The sequence below is a fragment of the Mus pahari genome, chromosome 1 (assembly GCF_900095145.1).
Source record: "Mus pahari chromosome 1, PAHARI_EIJ_v1.1, whole genome shotgun sequence".
Taxonomy (NCBI): Eukaryota; Metazoa; Chordata; class Mammalia; order Rodentia; family Muridae; genus Mus; species Mus pahari.
Genome location: NC_034590.1, coordinates 169986870 through 170014704, shown reverse-complemented (window position 1 = coordinate 170014704; position 27835 = coordinate 169986870). Strand labels below are relative to the sequence as shown.

General features: G+C 47.4%; 1 protein-coding gene across 2 annotated transcripts in view; it reads left to right on the top strand.

Annotated features, from left to right (window-relative positions):
- Hspa12a (heat shock protein family A (Hsp70) member 12A) overlaps positions 1-27835 on the top strand; it is a 153842-nt gene that overhangs the window by 7530 nt on the left and 118477 nt on the right. For both annotated transcript variants that reach the window (XM_029537329.1, XM_021192526.2), the window contains exon 2: positions 4023-4113. In XM_029537329.1, coding sequence (XP_029393189.1) covers positions 4023-4113 — 91 coding nt within the window. The remainder of the gene's footprint in view (positions 1-4022; positions 4114-27835) is intronic.

The window sequence follows — 27835 nt, the reverse complement described above, 5'->3', positions numbered from 1 at the left end:
GGTGAATGGATGATCATCAGAGCCCTATGCACTTTCGAAGCTGAGGTAATGCACTAGATGAAAATTCTGCTTCGAAGTTAGTACAGTACACAGACGGGATTGTGGGCTCTCAGAGAATGTGGGAATCATAACTGAGACGCAGGAGTAGCGGTCGGTAATGTTCGCTCGTTCATCCTCCAAGGAGATACACTGAGGGTGAGAGACTGAATGTTACTTCTAAAAAGTTCACAAAAATGAGCTCAAAGGGGTTAGCTAACCTCAGCTCACTGTACTTATTAAAGAAGTTTTCCATCTTTAAAACTTTAAAAGCAGAGTTCCTGTTTGAGGGGCCAAGAACCCACCCCACCTCATCTGTCTGCATATGTCTGTGTGTCTGTCTACATGTTTGTGTGTGTGTGAGAGAGATAGAGAGCTCCCTGCCAGTACTCTATAGATCTGACCTAAATGTTGCTTGTAAATATTTTTACTTTGTACTAAATTGACAAGAACATAAAGTTTCTGAGAATGCATGAATCAAAGACAAATTCCTAAGGTAAACTATCGCTTTCTTTTAAAGTTTTTATAGAAGTTTAGGGTGTGTATAATCACTTACTGCTTTGTTGAAAATACAGCTATTTTGAGTTAACAACCAAGACCTTTTTCAGAAAAGTATTATATATCCAATTAAAATGTGTATATTTCTAATAAACTCAATAATAGTGGAAAATTATTTTTTGTTATGGGAGGTAATTACAAGTCTGCAGAATCAGGAGAAGCGATCAAAATGAGTATTGTAATCTAAAGTTATAACTCTTTGAAATTCACCACCAAATAATATTTGCTAAATGAAAGCAAGAAACAACTTGTGTGTGTGTGTGTATGCATGTCTGTGTGTGTGTGTATGTGTGTGTCTGTGTATGTGTTTGTGTGTGTGTGTGTATTGGAGGGAATATGTGCATCTGTATTCATGTTCCCCTTCCCTTATGAATGCTCTCTGGGTTCAACTCAGACTCATGAATATGATGGTGTGGAACTTTTCATATTCGTGTTCAAGCCCAATGTCCAGAAAAACACTGGTGTCCTTCCTGGTACCAGCTAGACCCTCGATGGTGCATTGGCTAGGTCACACTTTTTTGACCCATCTGGGAAAAGGTTCATATGCCACATCTGGGTTTGTCTGTCCTTTGTTGTGTTGATGACAGACACACCGTGCTTTCTAAATGTAGACAAGGATTTTTACCCCTCTAAGTCACCCTGTGTCACTATAGCTTGTCTTAAGCATTTAAGTCATTCACACTGGTGTCAAACTGTAAGTGTGTGCCCTTTTCAACTGGATATTTTAAAATAATTGGTAACTCTGGAAGAAAGTCCCTGGAGGAAGGAGGCTGGGGCTTGTATCAAACTACAAGAAAAAAGGACCAAACAGGACACTCCTGGGATTAGCTTGGCCTTCTGACTTCTGGAGGAAGGGAGATTGCTGCAGACTTTCCCTGAAGGAGGAAATGAGGTTGGCTTCATGGCACAGTCTGGCTTCACCATCCACATAGTGGTCCATCCATTCATAATGCTCTCTTGCATCCCACAAAGGCCTAACAGGCCTCTCCTCCCTTAGCCAATGATTCTGTATTGACTGGTTCAAGCCGGATCATTGTCTAACTGGAAAACAGAGGGCCTTTGGCATCCTCTACCTTTTCCAGATTTGAATTTGTAAGTGGTCCTCTCACAGCTTGGGTTTGCTGGACTGTCAGCAAGACTGCAGGTGTTCTGCCTTTAAAAACTGTACGACAATTAGCATAGCAACTGCCTTAGCTCCTGGGCTTCAGAAGAACCTGCACTGTCTGGTGATGAAAAGGGAGGGATTCACCTGGAGCTTTGTTGCCAGGCACTTGTAGCCCTTCTCTAGTTTACATATACAAACTTGAACTTTCACCTGTCAAAGGGAAGAGAAACCCTCACTAACAAGTTTCCAGTTTATTTTGCTGGGAGGGTCCTGCCTAGACAAAGCCACTCCACCCCAGGTGAATTATTCCTGCTTCTCAGCAAGGGACATGCTTATTTAGTAAGGCTGTTTATGAAAAGTACTCAAGTGTGTGGTCCCCATCCCCAGAGTGAGCAAGTCACTGCTGCTGCCAAGTGACAAGCCCAGAACATCAGCAAACCATAAGCTCATCCATTCTCCCTTCCCCACCCAGGGACCCCTACTATCTCAGAAGTGAAGGTGTTGCCTCTCCCTCCTAAAGCATGCTGCACCAGTGGGGTGTCCTTTGAATGCATGGATTCTAAGAAAAGAATATTGTGAATCATTAGGAAAATAATTCCTCCCATTATATCCAATTTTAGGGTTAAGGATGTTTAGGTTTTGTTTCCTAATGTCAGTCTCACAGTCTTATGAAAAAATCATGGCAGGTCACAAGAGGGAAATTCTCGGTCACATGTCCAAACTCTAGGAACACAGGCATACTTGGGGTTCTATGCAAAGACACCCCCCCCCCAGTGTCTTCAGCCACCCCATTCTTAAACTGGGCTAAGAGCTTTTCAATTGCCATGACATTTTCAGCCAGGGAAGCTGTAGTGCTTGCTGCAAGTGCAATGTTTTACAGGCAATTACTTTATATGATCAATGGAGCAATTCCCTTTCCAGAAAGGAACCAAAGCGATCAAGTTAAATCATTAAAGAGAGAAAGACTGAGTGGGGAGACAGGGTTCATCTCATTAGCAAGGACCCGAGCCTCAGGCCCTGTGGTGGTGACACACAATGTCACTGGCCCTTTAAGACAATGACTGCACTCCCTCGCTATTGCCCGCCTCTCTTCCCAGTGGCTGTTGACAAGACTAAACCTCCAAGCAGTCCATTGTAGCCACAGTAGGAGGCACCTGCAGAAAATGTGCCAAAACCAGGCAGGGGCTAGAGGCTTTCAATAAGCCCCACAGCTGGAGAGGAGCCACTACACTAAACAGCAGGGCTGGGACCAGGCATGTGACTGGAAAGGGGTCAAACCCCGGCACCTCCTACAGGCTTTCTGAGCTCAATGTGGTTCACTTGGATGGCATCCTCTAGCTGGCTTTTCTCTATTTGCTTAATATGCTGAGGTATTTAGCTTAAAAGCACTAACTGCTGCACAGCAAGGAGGGGGTTCCCTTCCTCCTTCCCTCCCTCTCCACTAAATTTCATTAAGAGCAGTCCCAAGTATTTTCTCCTCCTGCCCTCAAACTAAGGTGGGTTTCTTTTTGCTTCTGTCTGATGGATCATCACAGGCATTTTTCTGCCACACACCGTTTGATTGACTTTGCTCATCTTTAATAACAAACAAGCATGAGTCTCCTGCCCCGGCTTTGTATAGCACCTGTCCCCATCCTCTGGGAGCTGGACTTTTGAATACCATCCTATATTTATTACCCATGCATCTACGGTGCACCCATGACAGGTCTCAGGGCTTCCTAACACCTGGAAGTAGGTATGGTCTGCTTTCTGTTCATACTGTGTGCAGTCTACAAGAGGGAGTAAATAACTAATCTACCCATGGTTCTGTGGTAGTCATTTTTCATCCATGTACCTTTTCAAGAATAATACTCAGGGTTGCGAGCCAAGAGGGGGCTTGAGGGTACACGGGTTGCTGTGTCCAGCGACCCTCAGGAAACAAGGACTAATTTTTTACTTTGTCCACCAAGAGAAATCAGGGATGGGAAGCTGCTCTGGTTCCCGGCTTGGGGAGCTCACATCCACCCTAGCTCCTGGCATTCAGGTAGCAGTTCCCCAGAGTTCACAGCACATCCATCCTCTTGTTTCTTACTTAATGCAGTGAGGCATTTTCTGTCTTACAGATGAAGACATCTGAGACTCAGGATTAAGAACACCATGCAAGGCCACACAACAAGGAGGTAGTAGGTGCCAAGGGAGGCCGGCACCAGGAGCCAGGCACCTCTGACATCTCCCAACTTTAACTTCCCTTCAGAGTGTCAGCCAGCACTGACTGTGTGACTTAGGAGCCACAAGGGAACAAAGCCAAGGGCTCACAGTGGAACTCTCCTCTTCCTTCCTGCAGATGGAGAGTGTCGGCATGTACGGGTTCTGTGGCTGCAAAGGAAAGAGCAAGCTGAAGTGTGACTCCAGGTGGGAAATAGCAGCAGCAGCAGGTAGGACCTGAGCGCGCTGTACTGTAAGTACTGGTGTATGCAGAGAGGGCCCGGGCACCCTGGGAACAGGAACTTTTACACTTGTGTACACCAGCGACATCGGCTTCACAGCACAGTCAGACCCACGAAAGAAAGTGTGTGTAGAGCATGAATGGCCCTGCTCAATGGCCATAGCTTGTGGAGTGGGGCCTGGCATCTGTCGGCCCTGTTTGCTCTTGCTGTCTCCCAGCTCTGCACTGGTGGCCCCGGAGACCGGTCACATTCGGTACCATATGCAGGCAAGGAGAGATGGCCTCTCTGGTCTTAGCAGCTTGTTTATGCTTTAACATAGTCTGTCTGCTCAGAGGATGGCCTTCTTACCCCTCCTTCCTCATGCCTCCCTCCAATACCAGAGAAAACAAGTGGGCTATTCATGCAGGAAGAGAAAGAGCGAAAAGGGAGGGGGTACCACCGGGGGTACCACCGGCAAACTCCATTGAAAGCCACTGGCTGTTCATTTACATTCACACTTTTTAAAAATGTTAGCTAATGATGTTAACTGGTCCGCCAAAGGTCCTGGCAGGTCAGTTGTAGAAGTGTCATTTCTGCCTAATTAGGGCTCTTGTGGCTGCCCCAGGCCTTCCAGTGCAAGTGGTGACAAGCAGGAGCTGACAGCTTCAATTGCTGCCAGTAGGAAGGTTGAGCTGGTTCTGTTTTCCAACTCAGCCAGGTGTTTGCTGAATGGGGAGGGGCCTGGCAAGATCTGAACGAGTGTCCAAGATCCTTTTCTTTCACTCTGCCCTCCCAAGTCCTTCCCCTTTGCTTGTCTTGTCTTGTGTCAAGGTCAAGAATGGGCTTTGCTAAATCAGCCCTTTGGATTATCTCTGGGAGGTCGTTAGCAGCCCCAGCCCAGTTGCCAGGGTCCCAGGTCGCAGATGCTGGACACCCCCCCCCCCAGTCCCTTAAAATCAGAGAGAAGGATAAGGGGTTAGGATATTCTGGATAGGAAAAATAATGAATAGAAGACAAAACCAAAAACTCTCAGAAAGCTCTACATGGTCGTCCAAGTATTAAAAATCACTACCAGTAAAATGGCTTAAAGAGAAACAGCTATAGTTCTGCAAACAACGCCGTAAATACCTGAGAAGAGGACTGTGGCCGGAGCTGTTCTTACCCGTTCCGGGGCTGGATTGCACCCGCCACTTAGTAGGTGCCTGCTTGGTTATTTCTTGGTTTGATTTTTCAAGAGCAAAACAAATGTCAGGCTGAGAGACAAAGAACTGAGGGTTAAGAAGCCGCTTGCTTTTCATTGCCGCCCACCCTGTTCCAGGTGGCGTGTGTTCCGACTTTCTCAGTTGCTTTTAAAGTAAACTTGTCAGTTGGTAGGATAATCTTGGGTTTTTTTTGTCTTGTTATCTTGGTAAAGCAACCTAATGTCATTGGTGTTCGGCACCCCTGACTGCAGCGACTGCTACCTGAGGAGATGGTCCCACAGCACTGACAGGACAGGTCATGAGTTGAACACAGAAGCACCCGAGGACACATGGAACACACATGCACATATGAGGCACACTATTCAGTCTGTGTCACAACAGCAGGATAATACACGGGCACTTGGGAACAATGCTGTGTTACAGGGAGAAACTAAAAATCAATGTTTTATGAAAGGCCAAGACTAAATCCACAGGTCTGAAGAGGTAAGGGATGTTGGAGGGATAGGGCCTACAGTCCAGGGCTCAACCCCCTTTCCTTGCCTCTCCATTCCTAGCTGCTCTTCTGTCTGTTCTCACATGGGACGGTGAGAATTGGGGCCTGGAAAATAAACCATCCATGCCTGGTGTTTGGATACAAAGGTTAAACAGGATGGCATACATTAGCACGTCTGGGCCACCTTGGCACCTACAAGGTGCCCAGTACCAGTGGCTGAACGCTCTGCCTTCCCAAGTGGTCCATGGCTGGAGAATATGTTTAATTCTCAGCCTCTAGTCAGTGAACCTACTAAGGGGAGATGGAGACTGGTCACTCTGAGCTATGCTTCTTCAGAGCCTGTCATAGAAGGTCCTTGGGGCATCCTGGAACAAGAAAACTTGACAGTCAGGATTGGCTCTGCTCAGGAAGGAAACATGGAGAAACCTGGGCTTATTCAGCAGTTTCCTTTGTTTGCCTTCCCCGGGGTTGCCAGTGAAGGGGCTCCTCCATCACTCACCAAAGGTCTTATCCTATGCTGGTTCCTCTCCACCCCACCGTGCCACAGTGTATTTCTTTCTCTCCCTCGTAGGTGACCTCCCCCCCCCCCCCCCCCGGCTTCTCATTGCTCTGGGGACTGTTGTTTATTTCCTAGTGCCTTTTCCAGGTGTGTGTGACTTGAACTCCTAAGAACAGTTCTAAGCCCTTTCTGGGCTCTGCCTCCTACACCCACCTCCATCTTAGAATTTTGACCCTTGAAGCCACTACTGCAGTCAGCCTCCTTTGAGTGAGAGAGATTGTTGTGTGGCTCTTGTAAGTGTGAAAGAAGCAGCCACTTAAGAGCCTTCTTGTGGATAGGAAGACAGGTATTTAAAGATCATGGGGAAAGGATTAGTGGTAGAGAAAACCTTCTATAGCATCCAAGTCAAAGTGGAAAAAATAAACTATTTAGTTACAAAAACTAAAACAAACAACACACTTGTAAAGATCACAGAGCAAGGATCACGTGGCTGACAGCAGTGGAGTTTGCAGTGACTGGCCACCACAGCAGGGACCCTGGGAAGGTGAAATCATGTTCAGTGAATTTTATTCTCTGGAAGGCAAACCTGACTTGTGTTATTACATTGCTCAGCCCTTGAGCATCTCTTTGAGCAATGTTCAGTGCTTCATTATGTAAGCTTGACACCTCAAGAAGAAGGGACTATTGTAGATACTCAATTTAATAACAGGGCTCTACCACTCACGTTGCATGCTGGATATCACATGGTTTACAAGGAGTGAAGCCATGACCTGAGCCCATGCATCATGGGTCAAGTCCACCACTGGCTGTTCTCAGACCTCCAGAAGACATCCTGCCTCCTCTTATAAATAGCCACCACACTGATGGGCTGTGTACTGGGGTTTCAGTTTGTGTCTTCTCTAAATGACAAGCTCCTTGGAACGGGTGACACTCATTTCCCCTTGTGTTCTCATGCCCAGCCAAGGACTGAAATACTGCAGAGACTCCCACTGTTGGTTGAATCTAATAAAGTTCAAGCTAAATGTTTATGCATATGCATGTGTATATTTTTTCTCTTTGCCTCCTTATGTATATGCCTACATTTGATATATATATATATATATATATATATATATTCATGTTATATATACCATATGCTAATATGTATACATACATGTGTATGTATGTAAATGTACTCTGCACCTATATAAGAGTGTTTGGAGTGGAAGAAAGGATCCATTGCAGTCTGGAAGCATATAAGTATGGTGTATGGTCTCATTGAGTTTGAATTCTGCAATCAGCTTGCTGCCCTGAGAAATGAATGGAACCACGTGTGTCTTGGCCTGCGTGTTCCCTAAGAGATGCCTGCAAACTCTCCAGTGTCTGCCGTGGTAATCTTGCTGTGTTTAGCTCAGAAGCCTACGAGAGGTTGGGGTTCAGGGAGATGGCATTAACCCTAACCCTGAGGGCCCATCCCACTGTGGGTGGCACCATCCCCTGGGCGGTTGGTCCTGGACTGTCTTAGAAAGCCACTTAAGCATGAACTTGATCAAGTCAGCAAGCTGTGTTCCTCTGTGGTTTGGGCTTCACATGCCCACTTGGGTCTCTGCCCTGAGTTTTCTCAGTGATGACTGATTAATAAGATGGAATAAAGCATTTCTCCCCAACATGTCTCTTTGAATCAGAGTATTTTATCACAGTAGAAGAGGTTAAGTAAAAATGGTGGTGCAGGATGGCATGGGCCAGGTGAATAATGACCATCGTAAAGGGCAGTGGATTGGGGGAGTTAGGGTTAGGTGACAGCCAGTGGATTGGGGGAGTTAGCGGTTAGGTGACAGCCAGTGGATTGGGGGAGTTAGCGGTTAGGTGACAGGTGACGGCCGGTTTTGGAGCAGCAAACCCTGCTATCTCTGTGTTATTGTCCCTTACCTCATAACACCTCTGGGTGTCGGTCACTCACGCCGCCTCACCACCACCATGCTGGGCTGTGCCATGCCCATTCTTGCAGCTCCTCTCGTGCTTCTCCCTGACATGCAGAAACCCCAGCAGGGTGTGGAGGCTCTGATGAAAACATAAAACCATGTTGGCTCTTCCTGCACTTTCAGGTCACCACAGAGCCGAGTCAACCATGCCAATACTCGGATGGCTCACCTGTCTGTGGTATGCCTAGTCACCTATACACAGGCACCTCATCTGTATATATGACATGCCAAGTCATCTGTGCCCACAAACGGATGGCTCACCTGTCTGTGACATTTCCCATTTTGGTTTGTAAATGCTTACAAATTTTTAGCATTCTTTCATAGAAATCAGAATTTGTATTTACATATAAAAATGGCTTTCTAAAGTATTCTATATTTTATGTCCTGCTGCAGGGATGGCTTGGATATGAGGCTGTCATGCAAGGAAGACACTGCATGAGATTGCACTGTAGTATTTCCACCTTGAGCTGATCCTCAGCCCCAAACAGTTTTTATCCGGGGCCTCTTGCATGCTGGGCAGTCACTTTAGCACTGAACTAGATCTCAGCCCTCTTCCTTTGGAATTCCTGAATGTCCTGAATGAGAAGCTCTGCATTTTTATTTTGCTTTCATGCCTCTCTGACTGCAAGTCATGGAGTTAAAGCCTTAAACTTTAACGTGGATCCGTCTGTTTCAGCCCACTTGGGTGGTACAAGGGGCTGGGTGCTCTTTGAGAGAGGAGCCTGGGGCCACTGAAATGGCACAGAGGGTAAAAGTACCAAGCCCAACAGGTTCCAATCTGGCTCCCACTGTAAGCTCTGGAAGATGCTGAGATGTCTTAGAAGTAAGTCGAGGTTTTCAAGAGGGACTATGTAATCTCTCTGAGGAAAATCCAAAGGTGGTCCAGAGTGATGGGTAATCTCGAGGGCAGTGGCCCTTTGAATCCTCAGACTCTACCTTCAGTGATTTACCTATGTATGTGTGGAAATAAATGTGTATGTGCCCAACATGTATAGACTTCTGTCCTTGTCATTGTCCCTACGCACAGTGGTGTAAGAGATGACCTAGCACATTGGTGTTATAGTCATAAAGTAATCTAGGTGATTTGAAGTAGTCAGGAGACCTGTGGGTTCGATGCAAGGACCATTCCATTTTATGCCAGAGACTTGAGCATCTGCACATGTTGGTACCTCCGGAGTTCCTGGGACTTTCACCCCTAGATTTGAGAGACATCTGCTCTCCTTTTGCCTATAAGCCAGTGGAACCCAAGTTCACAGTACACAAAAGCTATATGCTTCTTTCAACCAAGCAGCAGCAGCTGTGAGCCTGGCACTGACAGTGTTGGTGGCACTTGCACAGTATCTGTGGTACCAGCTCTCAAAGGACCTGTGTCCTCAGGACAGGTGGCTCATCTACAGACTGGGCCCAGTGGCAGAGCAGTAGCGTCAAGTGTGAGAGGCCCCCGTGGCCCCTGCCAGCAGTGGCCGACCATGGAAGGTCTGGTGTGTGATGGAAGGATGGACTTTAGGCTTCCCCTCGTGGAAGATACCCCCAATAGCTGCAAAAAGCAGAAGCTGAGAAAATAGTGTTTATAACATTTAGTGTTATAAACACTAATTGTTTATAACAATTAGTGGCCCATGAAGATAGGAGTGGCAGGGTCCAGAACATTTCTAAGACTGCAGGCCAGCTGGCTGACAGACATGTTTGAACCCACAGCTCATTCAGTTCCTCATCCCACATACATTTGGGGGAGCCCCACTAGGTTCTGACATCAGTGGATGGATTTGAAATGTGACTGTGCCATCAGTCCTGTCTGACCTTGAGGATGATACAACTTCCTCAACCCCCAGTCCCCATGTCTGTCCTGAGAAGTGTGTATAGTTTTAAGTATCTACCTCCTTGTGTTTTAGGAGAGCCCGATGCCCGTGAGGTATCTGGCATAGAGCCTGCACAAGTTGAGCATCTAGTTAATGTGAGTTACGATCAAAGAGTTACATAATATCCCTCTAATTAAAACATTGCGTGTGTGTGTGTGTGTGTGTGTGTGTGTGTGTGTGTGTGTGGCCCAGAAGGAAGGGTGTTGACTGTGCTATCATCTGGTAGCAAGATTATAGGCGATTTGGTCAAATCACACCCCCAGGCTGTACAGACTACTTGTGGTATTTGAAAACAGAAGGGAAAGCAATCCTCTCTGACCATCTATGTTTTCCTGTTTCCTGAACAGTTGTAGATCAGAACGGTTGAGTGTGCCCAGGATGGCCCATTTCTGACATCCACAGAAGGTTCTTCTATGAGCAGTCAGCATTTGTATTTCATTCACCACGCACTCATTAAGCACCTTCTGTGGCCAGGCACGACAGGAAGTTCTGAGGAAGCAGTGTGAACGAGTCAAAGCCACTGGGTTCTCTGTCGAGCTGACCGTTTGGTGAGGAGCTCAGACCTGTGTCTGATAGTTAAATGGTCATTGCAAGTGTCAGGAGCAACTTGAGCCACAGAGTGTGGGACAGCTGTGTTGGGGATGTGTGCCCAGCACACCCAGGTACCTTGTTCTCTCCTGTCCCCGAAACTACTCTTTAAAGCAACCTGACTTTATGGTGAGGGTTTGCTCACTGCAGAGAAAGCCTCTATCAAGTGCGGGAAAGGTTTCAGGTATGTGTATACACACCCACACCCACACCCACATGTTTCATTATGTAGCCCCTGCTGGCCTGGAACTTGATGTATAGACCAGACTGTTCTTGAACTAACTTAGAGTTATCTCATCTGCCTGTTTCTACCTCCCAAGTGCTTGGAATGAAGGCAACTACCACTCTACTCAACTAAGAAATCTTCAATGTCCAAGCTTTGGGCTTCCCTGGGCCAGACAAAATCTATGGCCAGTGGTTGCCAGAGCACACATAGGTGTATTTTGCTTGGCATTATGTCATGACATCATTGACAGAGCTTCATACACAAGAACCACAAAATCAATCTACTAAAAAAAATACAAAAACAAAACAAAACAAAACAAAACAAAAAAAACAACCAAAAATAACAAAAACAAAAACCTTAATGATCTAAGTAAGTTTACTCCTAATCACATTCATAGCTATCGTTGGAGACAGACAACTCCAGGGGTCATGTGTTGGACAGCCCTGAAGACTGAAGAGCTGGGAAAGAAGTCGAGCAGCTGGTAATAAAACCTCCAACACCAGGTCCCTGGTGAGGAAATGGCTGCTGGGAAATAGCTTTCCTTTAGCTCATTGAAAAGAAAATTAACAAGAGATAACTCTGGTTTGGTGAAAAGGAAGGGGAGGCTGCCTGTGGAGTAGTGTCTGGAGTTAATAATCCAGATTATTCTGGCAAATTTAAGATGGAGCTTTAACGGCCAGAACATACAGAGAAGGGAAAAGAACATGGGCGTCACAACTTGCTGGAGTTAACTTCAACCCAGTTTTCCTTATGTAAATGGATGGTTTCAGTCTTGTTGACCAGTTTGTAGACTGTTTCTGATACAGCTCAGGGATCAGTCCCCATCAGAGAAAGCAGGCTCCATCACAGTGTAACACTGACTACATGCATACTTGGGAATGTCTTCCCCTCCCCACAGCATGGAAAGGGGCATCTTGAATCATAGTTTCATCTCGTCATTTGAATGACAAGGGCCCTATAGGTTCATATGTCTGAATGTTTGGTCCCCAGTTGATGGAACTATTTGGGAAAGATTAGGAGGTGTGGCCTTATTGGAGGAGGCGTGTCACTGGTTGACACCTTTGATGCATGCCATTCCCAGGATGCTCTCTGCCTGCTGCTTGTGGTTTGAGATGATTACTCTTAGCCATTCCTGCTACCATGCCTTCCTCTGCCATCGTGAACTCTAGACGCTCTGGAACTGTAAGCCCAGCTAAATGCTTTCCTCCATAAGCCGCTTCACCGTGATGTCTGATTGCAGTGATAGGAAAGTAACTAAGGCCTCCATCAAACTGCACTGAAGACTCCAAGCAACAGTGAACATTATGGTTTCTCATTATTAAAAACCTGTATCATTCCAACAAAGAAAGGAAAAGCCCACCTCAGGAGACTGGGCACCTTGGGTCCTTCTAATTCAGTGTCAGCACTGATTCACACAAGCAAGATGGCACTTTGATGTTTTCTGTAGCGGCACATGATGTGAGGAGGGGTTCAGGAGTGCGAGTCTCTCCATTCTCCTTCCTTGAAATCATTCAGGTGCTTTGAAGGTAGGCAGTCATGGTACTGTTGAAAAGTCCAGGCCCTCTGAGAAAAGGTCTCGAGCACATTGATTTAACTGTGTTTGGAGCTATCATCAGCTCGGCACTTGGACAACATTAATTGTTTTTCATGGGGGCTGTAGAAACTCACTGAGTACCCTGCCTTTGGAAATGGCAGCCTAGCAGTGAAAGCAAAGATTGGGGTGGATCTGTGGTCATCCTGTGGGAGGGGCTAGGACGATGGCAAGTGCTACAGAACAAGTTGAGGATTTGGAGGAAGGGGCCACAGAGATGGTTCAAGCAGGGAAGACCAGTGCCTGAGACTCATGTTGGGATATGACCCTCATGTAATCAATCCTCACCATCCTCAATACCTTTAAGCCTTCGAATCCTCATCCACAGAACAAGAAAGTAATATCTCAGCCTGTGCTATGACTCTGTGTCACAGAATGCAGCTGAAGGAAGGAGATTTACCTTGAACTGTTGATACGGTCCACAGAGGTGGGAAGACAAGGCAGAGTTCATGGTGGCAGGATCCTTCACGTCCAAGAAGAACAGGAAGTAGAGAGCCGAGTTCCCTAGCTCCCTCCCCTTTTATCTGTTTCTGAGACCCCAGCTCATGGAATAATGTAACCCACATTCAGAGTGAGTCTTCTGACCTCAGTCAGACCTCTCCCAAGCATCCACATGGCGCATCCACCAGGAGACTCCAAATCCAGTCAACTTGACAGTGAACTTCGCCACCACACCCCCTGAGGAGATACCAGAGCTGCAGAGCTCAGCACAGTGTTGACCCTGGCCAAGAGCTCATGTAGAGGGCCAGCTCCCACCAAAATCCTTCAGGGATCCATGAGTCTCACAGATGCACTGCTTAGGGGCACAGCTCTTCCAGCCACAGCTTTAGTATCTTGGGCCTCATTAACAGCCAGAGTTATCAAGCAGCCAGTAGCATTCATTTGAAAGGATTTATTTGGATGGTTGGTTTGGATTTTCAAGACAGGGTTGCACTGTGTAGCCCTGGTTGTCCTGGAGCTCACTCTGTAGACCAGGCTGGCCTTGAACTCAGGGACCTGCCTGCCTCTGCCTCCTGAGCTCTGGAATTAAAAGCAAGCACCACCACTGCCTGGCTGAAAGGAGAATTTGTAATTGGCAGCTTAGGTGTGAGTAGGTGTATTCCAAAGGAAAGCGAGGAGCTTTGACATGCTCGTTTATCTCAGACAGTCCACACAGCTCATGCAAGAGTCATCAATCACCTGGTTCTCTTCCACGATTTTATTTATTTATTCTCACATAATGGACTTGTGGCAAAGGAAATTGGGCCAGGTTTATGTTATTCTGAGTTGACGTATCTGATGCTGACTGACGGGCAGTTGCAGTAATCCTGTCCCTCCAGGTGAACTGAAGCCTGCTCCAGGAAGCTTCCCCTCAGCTCTTCCCCTGCTCCTCTCAGCCTTATCTGTCCCCATGATTGTTTTCTTAGTGTCACTAACACCTTTCTGTCACCATTTTCTCTGTTCCCTTGTTTGCTAAAAGTGACTTCATGAGGGCAAGTGCACTCTCCAATTTGTCTGTTGTTAGTAATATATTCTTGTTTTTTAAGATTTGTTTATCATGTACACAGTGTTCTGCCTGCATATACACCTGCATTCCAAAAGAAGGCATCAGATCCCATTACAGATGGCTGTGAGTCACTCTGTGGTTGCTGGGAACTGAATTCAGGACCTCTGGAAAAGTGGTCAGTGCTCTCAACTTCTGAGCCATCTCTCTAGCCCCAGTAATATATTATTAATTCCTAACACCATGCTGCGTTCTTGTTCGGTGGCTACGTGAATGACCTTGTCCTTGGCCACATCACCGCGGGGCCCAGTTTTCCGGTCTGCTAAGGGGGAGGAGGCACAGGCAGTGGAGCTTTGATTACTGTGAGGACTCCCAAGCTTGGTTGAGTATGCGTCAGAGTCACCAAGAGGCGATGCCTGAGCAGACAGGGAAGTTTCCACCAGTTACCTGCAGAGGGGCTGACATTTTGCCTTCTTGAGTGTTTCTGGGCAATTTTGGTGCTGCTGTTTTGGGGACACACTTTGAGAACCTCTAGAGATGACCATCCATAGAACCACTAGAGAAGACCATCCATAGAACCACTAGAAACGACCTTCCATAGGCTCCCTCAGACAGGCAGCTCTAATTTACCCCATGATTGGCATACTGATTGTGAAAGTATTCTGTTGAGAAAGACTATGTACACGAGTGCCATCTTCTGAAACATAACTTTGCCTTCAAAGGGAACAAGGAGAGGAGAGGGTTAACACCTATCCATGGGGATTATGAGGGCAGAGGTTAGTGGAATGGAGGTGCCATGATCAGGGCTGAACAATGCTGCAAAATGAAGCCAGTACTACAGCTTCCTGCCAGCTGAACACTTAATCTCCTTCCCAGAGGGAAAAAGCAGAGAATCAAAGTTAATAAGGGAAGTCTGGAGTCTAGACCAGAGGGAGACAAGAAGAAACACCTGTAATGGAGGCCCTGTGGGGTGCATCCGTCAGTTCTGAGCAACCCTGAGCTCATAGTCTCCACTTTTCCCCTCAGTTGTCCTCCACACCCCTGGTCCACACAGCCTTCCACAGACCAAACTGTGTCTCTTCCCACCATGAACCTTCTGCAATTAGAATTGAAGGTGGAAACCACGTGAGTTTTACACTGCTACCACCTCTCACTCCCCCAGCCCCCCCCCCCCCCCGCTGTTCCCCATTTGTCTGTTGAACCCAGGAGGGAGCAGCTCTCCAACCATGGCCTTGTTTGAGGTGTGAAACTCTACCAGAGCAGATGGCATGGCAGGACCAGGCCTGCTGAAGCACCAGAAAGCAAGCACTAGGGCAGCCATCCACCACAGAATCCCATTCTGAGGGAACCCTCCACCACAGAATCCCATTCTGAGGGAACCCTCCACCACAGAACCCCAGGTGTCTTCTGCCGTCTTAATCACTGATCTATTGCAAGGAGACACTGAGACCAAGGCAACTTATAAAAGAAATGTTTAATGGGGGGGCTTGCTTACATTTTCAGAGGATTAGTCCATGGTCATCATGGTGGGAAACATGGAGGTAGGCTGGAGGTATGTGCTGGAGAAGTAGCTGAAAGCTCACATCTGGTCTGTAAGTTTCAGGCAGAAAGAAGAAACACTGGGGCTGCCATGGGCTTTTGAAACCTCAAAGCCCACCCTCAGTGACACACCTCCTAATCCTTCCAAAGTAGTTCTACTGAGGACCAAGCATTCAAACATGTGAGTCAGTGGGGCCATTCTCATTCAAGCCACCACACCTGACAACAGGCCTCTGAGTTGTTGAAGTAAGCTGTCATCGTCACCGTCACCACCATCATCATTGTCACCACCATCATTATCATTATCATCAGTCATTGCCAGCAGCAGTAGCAGCAGCCATGCTAACATAACCCAATACTTATTCCATATCAGTTTGCTTCACTGGACTCTTCAACCATCTTATTCCCAAAATGTTGTTCTCAGAAGTGGGGAAATTAAGACTTCAAAAAAGTTGATAAAACTCAGGTGGGAAGAGCAAGACCCAGTGTTGAGTCTGAGCATGTCTGACTCTCCAAGAGCTTCTGTCTTCTAGAAGGTCTAGGGTGTGTGTGCCAGGGTGGTGCCATTAAGATAATCCAGTGGTGGTCTGTGCTGGTGTCCTCCTCCTACCCACCCCCAAATAATTGCCTGGACAGTTGTGTGGAGGAAGTGTCCACTGGGCTTTAAGGTCAGCCTGTTCAGTTGTAGCTTGGTGGATTTTGTCGTCTGGCTTTTCAGGGAGCAATGTTGACAGTGACAAATCTGGACTCAGAAGGAGAGTCATGACAGGTAAATGATGTCCAACCCAGCAGTGAAGTCCAGAGAGCTGCCATTCTTTTGCTTACATCTAGGAAAGAGCCCGGGGCAGAAGTTAAAGGGTACACTGTGATCCTTGAGCCCTCCAAACCTGTAGCTAAACTCTCTAGAAAGATATAGTCACTTCTGGGATCCTCACTTCAAGTACAAGGTATGTGGTGGCCACGCCCACCTTCCTCACTTCTTATGGAATGATCTACTGACAGGCTTGGAATGAAGGACTGAGAATGTGTTGTGTACATAATCAAATATATAGGTAGAGTAAATCAGGCCAAAAAGCAGATACTGGTGCCATAAAACACAAGTTTTATTGCTTCTATAAACCTAGTAACCTGGCTCTTGGCAAGATAAACAAGACATTCAACTTGGCTAACAGGAGTTTTCTGATGAGTGGATTGCCTCCCAAAGTGAGAGATGGCATTGGGTAGGGTGGGCTTTCAGTGGGGTGAGGAGCCTGCAGGCTGCCCTCCCAGGATCTGGCACTGAGTCCTCTTGGGCACACCCCCAAGCCCTATAATCCATAGTTAAAAGAGCCTACGAGTGAAGTTCAAAGACTGGGTCTTTATGAATCTCTACTGGATCATTCAGTCTCTGCATCTGTCTCCACACACTCCCCTCCGTGTTTGCCCATTGCTACACGTCCTTGACAAAGGCACTTATCATAGGACTTAGGATCAGGTACCCCAAGATAATCTCCTAACCTCAAGTTTCCTAGCATGGTTACATCTACAGACACCCTTTCCTGAATACAGTGACATCAACAGGCCCCCAGCGGTTGGTGTTAAACGGTTGGTGTTAAACATCTTTTTGGCAGCTGGTGCCTCACTGACTCCCTCCAACCTGCCACCTTTGACATTAAGTGACAAAGTGTAAAGGTGGGAGGGACCCACCTGTGTCTGAAACAGGCTCTGTGGCCCCTTCACACTTCCCCTCTGTAGCTCCTTCATTTGGGAGAGTCTGTGAGGCAGGATCAAACAGGTTAACAATATGGTCTTTGGCAAACTGAGTATCTTCTACAGTGTTTGTCTTACATCTTTAAAATGAAGCTTGGAGCTCACTGTTGTCTAAAATACCCAACATCCCCGTAATTCATTGTGCTGTAATACCACAGCAAGGTAGATCTTTCTGGCAGCTTTGTGCCTACCTCTTCTGGTCCTTGTCACATTTGCTGCATTTGCTGCCACTTGGGTTCAAAGTCAAAGCCACACGTCCTCTGGATCACCCTCTGGTTTTCATCTTCAGTCCCCAGTGGATCACAGGGATGACAAATCACTTAAGGCCAAAAGTGTATACCCAGATCACCTCCTGGGGTTCCCATGAGGTGTTCACACTTAGTTCACACTTAGGCCACCTGGGTGAGTCCCATGTGAGTGCAGACTTCCAGTCCAGCAATTCTTAAACCCCTACGCACTACAAAGTGTGTAGCAGTAACACCATGACACCTTTTCTAATTGTGTTTTAATTGAAAAGGCTTGATTTGATTACAGAAGCCCACACTGTGGTTGAAGGGCTTGTTAAAACACACATTAAATCAGAAAGACTGCACTGTTTGCCTGTGTAATTATGTAAACACTCACATCAATGGGGCTGCTGGCTGTCAGCAGGAGTGCTTTCTCAGCAGCCTGGTGGCAGACTGGCATTGCCGATCCGTGACAGGTGAATTTGTTTTGTTTTGTTTTGTTTTATTTTATTATAGTTATTATTATTTTATTTCAAGGGCAATCATGAGTTGCTATCTCCCCAGCCCCACATCTGCCAGGCCAGCTTTTTTTGTTTCTCCTTTATGTCCATTTTTCTGTGAAAACAGTTTCTGTGTTCTCATCCCTGGAGAGGAGAAGAAAGTGGGCCACACAGTGAAAGGTTTAGGTTTCCAGGCAGCAGCAACTATCCAGGGATTAAAGGAGGGAGATCCTCCTCAACCATAGTGCTAACATAGGCATAGAGCTCTCCTGAGAGTCCCTGCAACTTTAGTGAAAATGCCTGCTAAGTTTACCAGGGACAAGAGAGCGATTTACCACAAAATAAACTGTCTGTCCTGAAGGGCTGACGGTGCCTGCCGATCTTTGCTGAAGTTAGGGGTAAAATGAAACATTGATCAGAGCTGTCATGGAGACGCTACTTCTGCTTGCTGGACAGTTGTTTCACACCTGCCTCTTTGGAGGAAATAGGACTCTCAGTCGCCCCAAGAAAACAGGAGTTGAAAACGGGCAGGCAAATTATGCACTTCCAGTGGTTTTGAAGGGAAGCATTTACTGAGGGAGAAAATTGTTTTAATCTTATAACAACCAGGGAGGGGAGTTTGTAAAATCACAGAACACCTACACACACACACACACACACACACACACACACACACACACACACACACACCATTTTGTTTCATAGGAACACACAGAATGTTTTTCCCCACAGCTGTGCCTGATGCCTCTCTTGGCTGGGGAGTGGGGAGTGGGGTGCTTTACTGTAGCTTGAGAGAGTGGGGAGGGGAAGGGAGTTGAGGATTGTGGGGAGTGAGGTGGAGTTGCTGAACCCCAGGGAACCAGAGAGACCACAGCCCAAGTATGATGAAGCTCTCCAGCTCCACCTGGAAACATGTTTTGCTTTTTAAAGATCCAACCTCTTACATCACAGGGCACCAGGGAAGCCTGGTAACACTCAAAACATGGCTTTAATTTTATGTGTATGTGTGTTTAAGTGTGTGCACTTGTGTGTGGGAGCACATGCATGTGTGTGAATCCATGCAGGGAATGGCTAAGCTGGCTAGCCAGAAAGCCCTAGGGACCCTCCTGGCTCAACCTCCCTAGTGCTGTGATTGCAGGCTCTCTCTCTATTGCATTCAGCTTTTATATGGGGACAAGGGATAAACTCGGGTCCTCATGCTTGCTAAGCAAGTAGGTTATCAGCAGACCTCTATCCCCACCAAAATTTGCCTCTACACACCAGCCTTAGCAGATGGATGCCTGGCAGAACTCAGCCCATCAAGTTGTTTGCTGAAATTAGCACCTACAGCAGTCTAACTCGCTTACAAGTCAAGAATATACCCAAAGCTTCAGGAAAACAGTCCTGGTGATGGCAGACAGAGAGAGAAAAATAAAAATGGTCAGTGGTTTAGGACAGCCCATCTGCTCCACTTTCTGTGGGAGCAGAACTAAGGGCAGGATGGTAACTAAAGGCTACAATGTAGGCGTCCTTCCCCTTCCTGTGGATTGAGGATATGCACAGGCCAAGCAAGAGCATGAGCTGTCAGGCAGGTCCAGGCAGGGGGATGATGGGGAGACCAGTTTGTTCCATGGGCTTACTGGTTTGGATCTTTTTCTGGGGGACTTTCTGGTGGGTTGCTTGTGTCTTTTTGGAAAGAATTGGGATAGGTGAACATTTCAGTAGTAGCAGAAGTGCCCAATTAGGGGGGCGTTACAAATGGCCTGTTTGTGTGAAACCATTCAGGAATGAAGTATGATAACAAGCAAAGACACTTGGTGCTTGATCCTCCCCAGAGCCTGTATCCTACTCAAAGACACACCTCATTCTCAAGAGAAACATCTAGTTTCTGGAAACATAGTAACACTCCTATCATTTTCAAGACTTGACCATATCATCCAAGAAGGTTCCTGACCAGTACAAAGGTCTACTTGCCTGGAGACAAAAGAACAGACCCGGCACAGAGCCCCCAGGTGCTGGGGGGGGGGGTGTCTCTGGAAACTTGTATTGAAGGAAGGTGTGATTTAAACGATTGGGGATTGTATCTGTGCTTTATTAGAACGTTCTGACTTAGCCCAGCAGAAGCTGTGGGCGTTAGATACCAACACAGATCGTAGAACCTAGATCCAGGCTGTGGGTTCCTTCTCTTTCACAGGAATTCTCTTTTCAAGCTAGCTCTCATTCTCTCCCCATGCTCCCATGCTCCCCAAGTTCTGCAGGAGTGGGTTGGTGCATACAGAGCTGAGCATTGAATACTCTCTTTTCAATGAAGTACTTAGCCACCTGTTCATGTTCTTTCTGCTGACCATGCTGCCCCACCTTGAGTGTGCAGTCTTTGTACAGTGTCCCACTGACATTGGTGCATAGCAGCATGTCATGGAACCCTCCACCTAGAGATTCTGTGTTCATGCCACGAGCGTGCATCTGTGAGCACAACATAACACGTGAACCTTTAACTTCTCATCTCATAGAAACGGAGATTGTGCCCAACTGTTTTCTCCAAGGACTGCGACAGAAAAGGATGCTCTAAATATGCATGTCCAAGTAGTTTTGTAAACCAGCTTCCTAGAGGTGGGAAACATGGGTTGTTCGATTTTACGTGTGGACAGATATTGCCTAATTGGTGCCCTGAAAGACTGTCGCAGTGTACACCCTTACTCAGGGTGATGTGTGAGCATGTCTGTTTCTGTTCTTCCCAGTCCTACAAACCCTTAAAAAGTGTTCATCACACGGTCTATTATAACAGTATTTTCTCTTGTGCTTCTTAACTAGGTAGGCATTGCACAGGGCCACTGTTGATGCTACAGGGTTGGCATCTGTAGACTGCAGCCAATAAGATCTCTACAGTAGTTCCAGAAAGTTCTCTCACTAGCGTCCCGTCTCTTGGGTGATCCTGGCAGTCCCATTAAAAGCACTGTTTCAAGGGCTGGCAAGAAGACTCAGTGGGTAAAGTCACTGTCTTGGTTAGGGTTTTACTGCTGAGAACAGACACCAACTCTTATAAGGACAACATTTAACTGGAGCCGGCTTACAAGGCAGGATCATGGCAGTGTCCAGGCAGGCATGGGGCAGGAGGAGCTGAGAGTTCTGCCCCTTCATCTGAAGGCCTCTAGGAGGAGACTGGCTTTCAGGAAGCAAGGATGAGGGTCTTAAAGCCCACGCCCACAGTGACACACCATGTTCATCCTAGAGACACGCTAGGGCCAGTCTTGGGGCCAGAGCAGGTGTGGCCATGGCCTTGCCTCTGTGCACTTCAGGGCTACAGCTCTGAGCAGTTTGGGGTTGTCTGGTAAGGGAGTCTGGTATCAGTTGAACTTAGTTTTGAGATGGCCAAAACAAAGTTGTGCTGTAGCCTCCTTTGAAGAGAAAGGTGAGAGCTAAGAGCTAATTTTCTTTTTTTTGAGGCAACATCTTACTATGCAGCCCAGGCTGGCGCCTCCAAACTCTTTTTTTTGTTTTGTTTTGTTTTTTTGTTTTGTTTTGTTTTGTTTTTTCGAGACAGGGTTTCTCTGCGTAGCCCTGGCTGTCCTGGAACTCACTTTGTAGACCAGGCTGGCCTCGAACTCAGAAATCCTCCTGCCTCTGTCTCCCGAGTGCTGGGATTAAAGGCGTGCGCCACCACGCCCGGTTGCGCCTCCAAACTCTTGGTCCTCCCAACTCAACTGCCTGAATGGCAGGATCATAGTCCTGTACCACCACACCTGGATGTATATGTATATAAACAGTGTGTATGTATGTATGTATGTATACACATATACACACACATATATGCGTATATATTATTATTATAAAGATGCCTTTTCATTTTGAGATATTTGTACAGGCTACTGGGGTAGAACAACCACAGGCTGCACACTTTGTAATATTGTCGCGCCCGTCGCTCCTGCCTGCAGGATAGAAGGACTTCGACACGCAGAGATTCTTCCACAACTTCTTTATTCTCTTGCTTGCCGAAGCGAAAGGACCCCGAGCCCGAAACCCTCTGGTTTATATAGCCCTAAGGGGAACGTGTCTGCCTGTGATTGGTGCTTACTTCCGAACCTCATTAGCATCTCTGTGCCGGCTCGTCGCGGAGCCTGGCGCATGCGCCTAGCAAGCTGTTTTTTTCTCTCCCTTCCCCCTTTCGGGTCGGGCGCCATTTTGCTACGGCAGAATGCGGCGGCTTGCCACATAATATAGAAAATAACAAACATCGTTTAACCCCAGAGAGACCTTTACATAACCACAGTTATGGTCAAGACCATCAGATTCTCTTGCCTGCCACAATGGAAGTGGTTGCACCATACTTGGTCTTTTCTAAGCTTCCGTATTCACCTTTACTGTCCCCCGTTTTGCTTTTTAATTGAGTCTCATTACTTTTTGCTTGCTTGCTGGCTTGGCTATGCGTGATGCTGTGCTCTCGAGGCTGAGCCCAGGGCTTCCTGAGTGCCAGGCAGATGCTCTTCTCCTGAGCTGCAGTCTCCAGCCCGCCTATGGCGAATAGTTCTATATTTTATCACAACCCCATGAAGTTTTCCACAAAACTTTCACGCTTAATGCAGACTAGATTCCTTTGTGAGAAATACACTTTTCCTCCATGCAGTTCATTTCTGTGGTGGTTGTGTCCTTCAGAGCTCATGCCATCCTGGGTCAAGCAGCCTGTTGATTTTTGAGGGGATGTTCAAATGCTCGTGGTTCACTCTCCAACCTTTTCTTGAGCTTTAACATCCAGGATGCCTTTTGATTTCTGAAGGTTGTTGAGGGTAAAATGAATACACTGGGGATCAGACTCGGGCTGGGGCAGGGGCTGGGGCTGGGGCAGGAGCAGGGGCTAAGGCTGGAGCAGAGGCTAAGGCTGGGACTGGGGCTGGGGCAGAGGTTGGGGCAGGAGCTGGGACAGGAGCAGGGGCTGAGGCTGGGGCAGGGGCAGGGGCAGGGGTTGGGGCAGGGGTTGGGGCAGGGGTTGGAGTTCAGGAGGTAAAGCCAGCCACTAAGCAAAAGTAGGACTGAGGGTTCAGATCCTCGGAACTCAGGCACATGCTGGGGAGGTGGGTGTAGCAGCCAGCTTTCCTTAAGTCTAGCCTCAGAAGGCAAAGATTGAATTTTTTGAGCAAGCTGGCGAGTAGACTAGCCATCTTAGAGAGGTCTGGGTTTGGTGGAGAGACCCCATCTCAATGGATAAGGTAGAATAGTGATCAAGGATGACTCCCAACATCAACCCGAGTCTCCCCAAGCACACACAAAAAGTGGGAAAAAGGGAAGCAAACAAACAAAACAAAGCAGCCCCTCCCCGCGCTTTCAGGTGCAGGACGACTGTTTAACATGTGAGGGCCTTACCCAGGCGACTGTGAAACTCTGTAGGAAATTAATCTTTGAAAAGTAAAACATCCCATATTTTCTTTTCTTAAAAAAAAAAAAGAAAATTAATCTGGCTTCCTGTGCATCCTATATGTTTATACTGAGTCTATTCAGGTAGACTGAAGCTGTCATGAGGACATTTGTTCTTGCTCAAAGGAGCCCAGCATTAGACCAGAAATGGGATGCGTTGAAATCAATTTAGTGTCAACCACATCAACCTTCCCAGAATTGTAGGTTTTGCAGAACCTGAAAACGGAGCTTGTTTATTTGGTCAAATTTAACTGCGAATCATGTGCTTCTACAACAGAGAGAAAAAGTCAGAACAGATTGCAGGCGGGTCACGTCCTCAGATTCGAAATGTGCCTCGGCGGGGCATGCTTGCCTTCTGCCTCACGGCTTGCCTAGCCCGCGCAGTTGTGTCACGTTGGAGCCGAGATGAGACATTGTAAGGGTGCCGTCTTTGGACGCCACCTTTGCTGTTTGCATTTAGAAAGATTGTTGATGAGAGCTTTCTTTTGGATGGAGAAAATATTGGCAAGTATCAGAAACCTGTAAGGTGACAGCGCCATGGAGCCCAGATAACCCAGGGTCGCCAGCGAGGCTTGCTCTGAAATTGCCCCATTTTCTCTGGCTGAGCACAAGACACCTCAGGGTAACTGTTGGCATCCAAATGAAAAAAAGGAGAGAATTCGGAATGCTCCCAGGTACCTGTGAGCACTGGAGGCTTTTCCTAAAGCCAGAAAGTGTCGGGCAGCTCAGTCCCCACATAAGGGTTGCCAGGGCTTCGTGCCAAGCTGAGACTGTGTTCCCTGGACTCAGTGGGGCTTTGGCACTGACCGAGACAGAAGAGCCCACTACACCTGATCCATTTGTGATGGGTTGGTGACAGCCTTGGCGACAGTGACGTATTTAAGTCTCTTTGAGTTGTCCCACAAGTCTAGGAAAGCAGCTGGCTGTCAGCTCTCAGAACCAGGGCGAGTGGGTAGGTAGGAAGGCTGGGGCCACCACAGAAAGCTTTTGTCTCTCTCTTAAGGCCACCTCGTCACTAGGGGAAATGCACTTGGCTAGCACTGAAGCCAGAGACAGCTGTAGCTACAACCCACCTGTCTTTGTGAGAAGGATTCCAGTCAGTCCCAGGGCCAGCTTTCCTGTGTGTCATTTTCTGGGAGAAGCAGGTTTCTATTTAATCCTTCCCCATGGTGGGTGTGTGGAAGGAGCTGTATCGGGGAGCAGAGTTCCTAACGGACACTCTGGAGGAAACCGAACCAGAGCAATGAAAGATTGTCCCACGCCATTGCTGTGTCTCCCAGGAGATGTAGATTCCAAGTAGCACATGGTTCAGGTTCTAGAACGCCCTCACGTCTCTCTGAAAGGAAGGAGAGAACTCATCTGCAAGCTGGTTCTGGGACCGTGCTCCAGGCAGGCACTCTGACCATCATGCCACTCACTCCCTTCTGAAACTTGCAGCCCATTGTAAGGACACGGGGAAGCACAAGGGTTCACATAGGTGCAGAGCCAGGGTGGGCGAGGGCTCAGCCTCACTCTCAGGACTGTGTGTGTTCTGTGTCAGAGGCCTCTTGTTCCTCTCCCTGTAAATCAAGCCTTGTAAGGGGAGAGGAACAAAGTGTGTGTGTGTGTGTGTGTGTGTGTGTGTGTGTGTGTGTGTGTTCACATCACCCAGCCAGATATGGAAAGGTAGAATCTGAATCCATACCTCTTGCCTTCTAATGGGATATTTAATATTCAAGCTAATTCTCAAAGCTACTGTCCGGTGGATTAAATGACAGAAGCTGATTTTCGGGGACCTCTCCAGACTGGACTGGAAGGTGAGCTGAGAGCTGAGTATTTGGCTCCTGTGTGTGTGCATTGGGGGCAGTGAGGCACAGAGATGACCCTTGCCTGAGGTTCATTCAGGAGAAAGCCCGTCAAGGCCATGTTGAGTAGCTGAAGATGCCTTTGAACCTAGGATGGTAAAGTGAGCTTCTCGGCCAGGCTGTAGGAGGAGACACGCAGACTCCCTATGGTGGTTCAGTGAGTTCTAGCAGTGACCGTCTGGCCAGCTAGCTATGTCTCTCCTCCCTGACCGTGGCCTAGATAGAGGAGCTTGGTCCTGGATGAGGCTGTCTAAGCAGGGACTCAGGTGGAGGGAAATGGCTGTCTGGATCAAGGTCAGTTCATAGGAGGGTTAGATTTTATTCAAAGACAATAGTATGAGACACAATATGGCTTTAATTCCACTTCAAAGAGACAGTCCAACTTTTGAGTTTCAGCGTAATAGATGTCTTGAAGCTGGGCAGGACCTCCCACCTTCCAAGTGGTCCCTCTGGTCCTCTCAGAAGCTGACTCTAAAACCAGTCCCTAGAGGGAGCTGAAGGGTTCCATTTGTTCCAGGGAATATTAGTTAATTCTCCATTGCTGTGAAAAAACACCATGACAAGTTACATGATTGGGCTTATGTTTCCAGAGGGTTAGAGTCCACGATGGCAGAGCACAGGCGTGTCGGTAGGAGGAGGGGAGCACTCACATCTCATCCAAAGACGGGAAGCAGGGACTTACAGCTCATCTTCAATGGCATACTCCAGAGGCCACGCCCACTAACTGGGGACTTATTGAGAACATGTCACTCAAAGCACCGCACACAGCGTGCATGCTCCTGTTACAGTTTTGACTCAGAACCATGCATTCACCACAGTTGGCCTCTTAGGTTCTGGGAGAGAGCTGCGTGCCTGTTCAGTCATAACACACAGTTGGGACCCTGAGGTCCCTGAGTGCCTGAGTCTTGGACTGTGAATCCTTCCACCCCCCACACTTAGACTGTAGGCCCCTTGGGGTCAAGATGCTAACCTTTCCAACGGGCCTACAGGCTAAGTGTGGGATGGCAGGAGCCCTCAGCCAGACGGGTAGAAGTAGGGACTTCCACCTACTTAGGAGTTTTGCAAAAGACATAAAGGGCTCCATAGAGAAAGCTGGGGCTCCGCCTGGTGGCCGGCTGCAGAAAACCAGTCAGCCCCTGTTGGGAACAGGAAAGCATTTTCCCTCTGGTGGGTTTTCAGTTCTGTGGGGTTTCCTGGGAGGAACTCCCAAAGAATCACCAAGAGCAGACACATCCCGGGAAAAGAAAAGAAAAGAAAAGAAAAGAAAAGAAAAGAAAAGAAAAGAAAAGAAAAGAAAAGAAAAGAAAAGAAAAGAAAAGAAAAGAAAAGAAAAAAGAAAAGAAAAGAAAAGAAAAGAAAAACGTCTCCATGGCAAAGGCCCTGAGTACTTACCATTGCTAACCATCTTTAAGGAGGAGGGCATGAATTGCCAGATTGACACTTTTCTGGTGGCCACATACGATGCTGCTGACACTGTACAGCGGGGTTACCCCTTCAATTGCTTCTGGATCCTGCTGGTCCTCCTCCGAGCAGAGGGTGGGCTGGACTGAGTGTCTTAGTTCTTGGGGACGTCCCGGGACTGGATGCCTTGTCTCCAAATCTCTGCCTTTTAGCTTAGCTAGGACATTGCAAAAGCCACCTTTGGGGTGGGGGTTCATTTCCTGCCCTGTGTTAAGTGAGGATTTCAGGGAAGGAAGCAGCTTTGTAAGACCGGGCAGTCAGGCCTGTGCCCCCTGTGTTTGTCTACACTGAGGCACGTGTGCTGGTGAAGGTGAGGGACAGGGAGAGCGGGGATGTGTGTGGGACGCCCAGGGCAGCAAGAGGCCAGGTGTGGGAAGGGAGAGGTAGCTGTGAAGCCTGCTCTACCTCACTCCACCGGGTTAGCCATTTATCTCAGGGTTAGTTTTAGAGCCATAATCTAAATTATGTTTCTTACATTATTAAAGAATTATTTCTTATCATGATCTTGATAGTAGCCGACCTTTACTGAGCTCTGAGTAAGCACCCAGGACTTCAGATGCCCTACAGGCTGTATATGAATTTGTAAAGCCTGATCTTGAGTTGTGTATAAATTCTTTGATTTGCATAACAACAGGGCAAGGCACAGACACTATGACTTCCAGTGTAAACATAACCTTTTGCCACAGAAAACCACAGTATTATTTATTTCATATTTCCCTTTGAATTCTGTCTTCTTCCCAAACACAGTTTAAAAGAAAAAGCCAGGTTTCACTGCTGCAAGTGGGAAACTAGCAGTACCTGTCTTTAGTAAGCAGAATCTATTGTTTAATAATTAAATAGCCATGTGCCAAAATACCACTGGAACCCAGCGTTTGAGCTGCCTGCAGTGTGGGTGGGTGGACCATCCACACCAGAAACCCTGCAGGGAAAAAGGAAGCCATTTTGCATTTTGCAAGCTGGGCTCTGTGAAGGTCTACCTGGAGTCCTTTTGCATTTATTTTGCTTTATTCAAATTCTGAGATGGATGCTTAACTGGTAAATCTTTAGCTTTTCTTTTTTCTTTTTTTCCTTTTTCTTTTCTCCTCCTCCTCCTCCTCTTCTTCTTCCTCCTCCTCCTCCTCTTC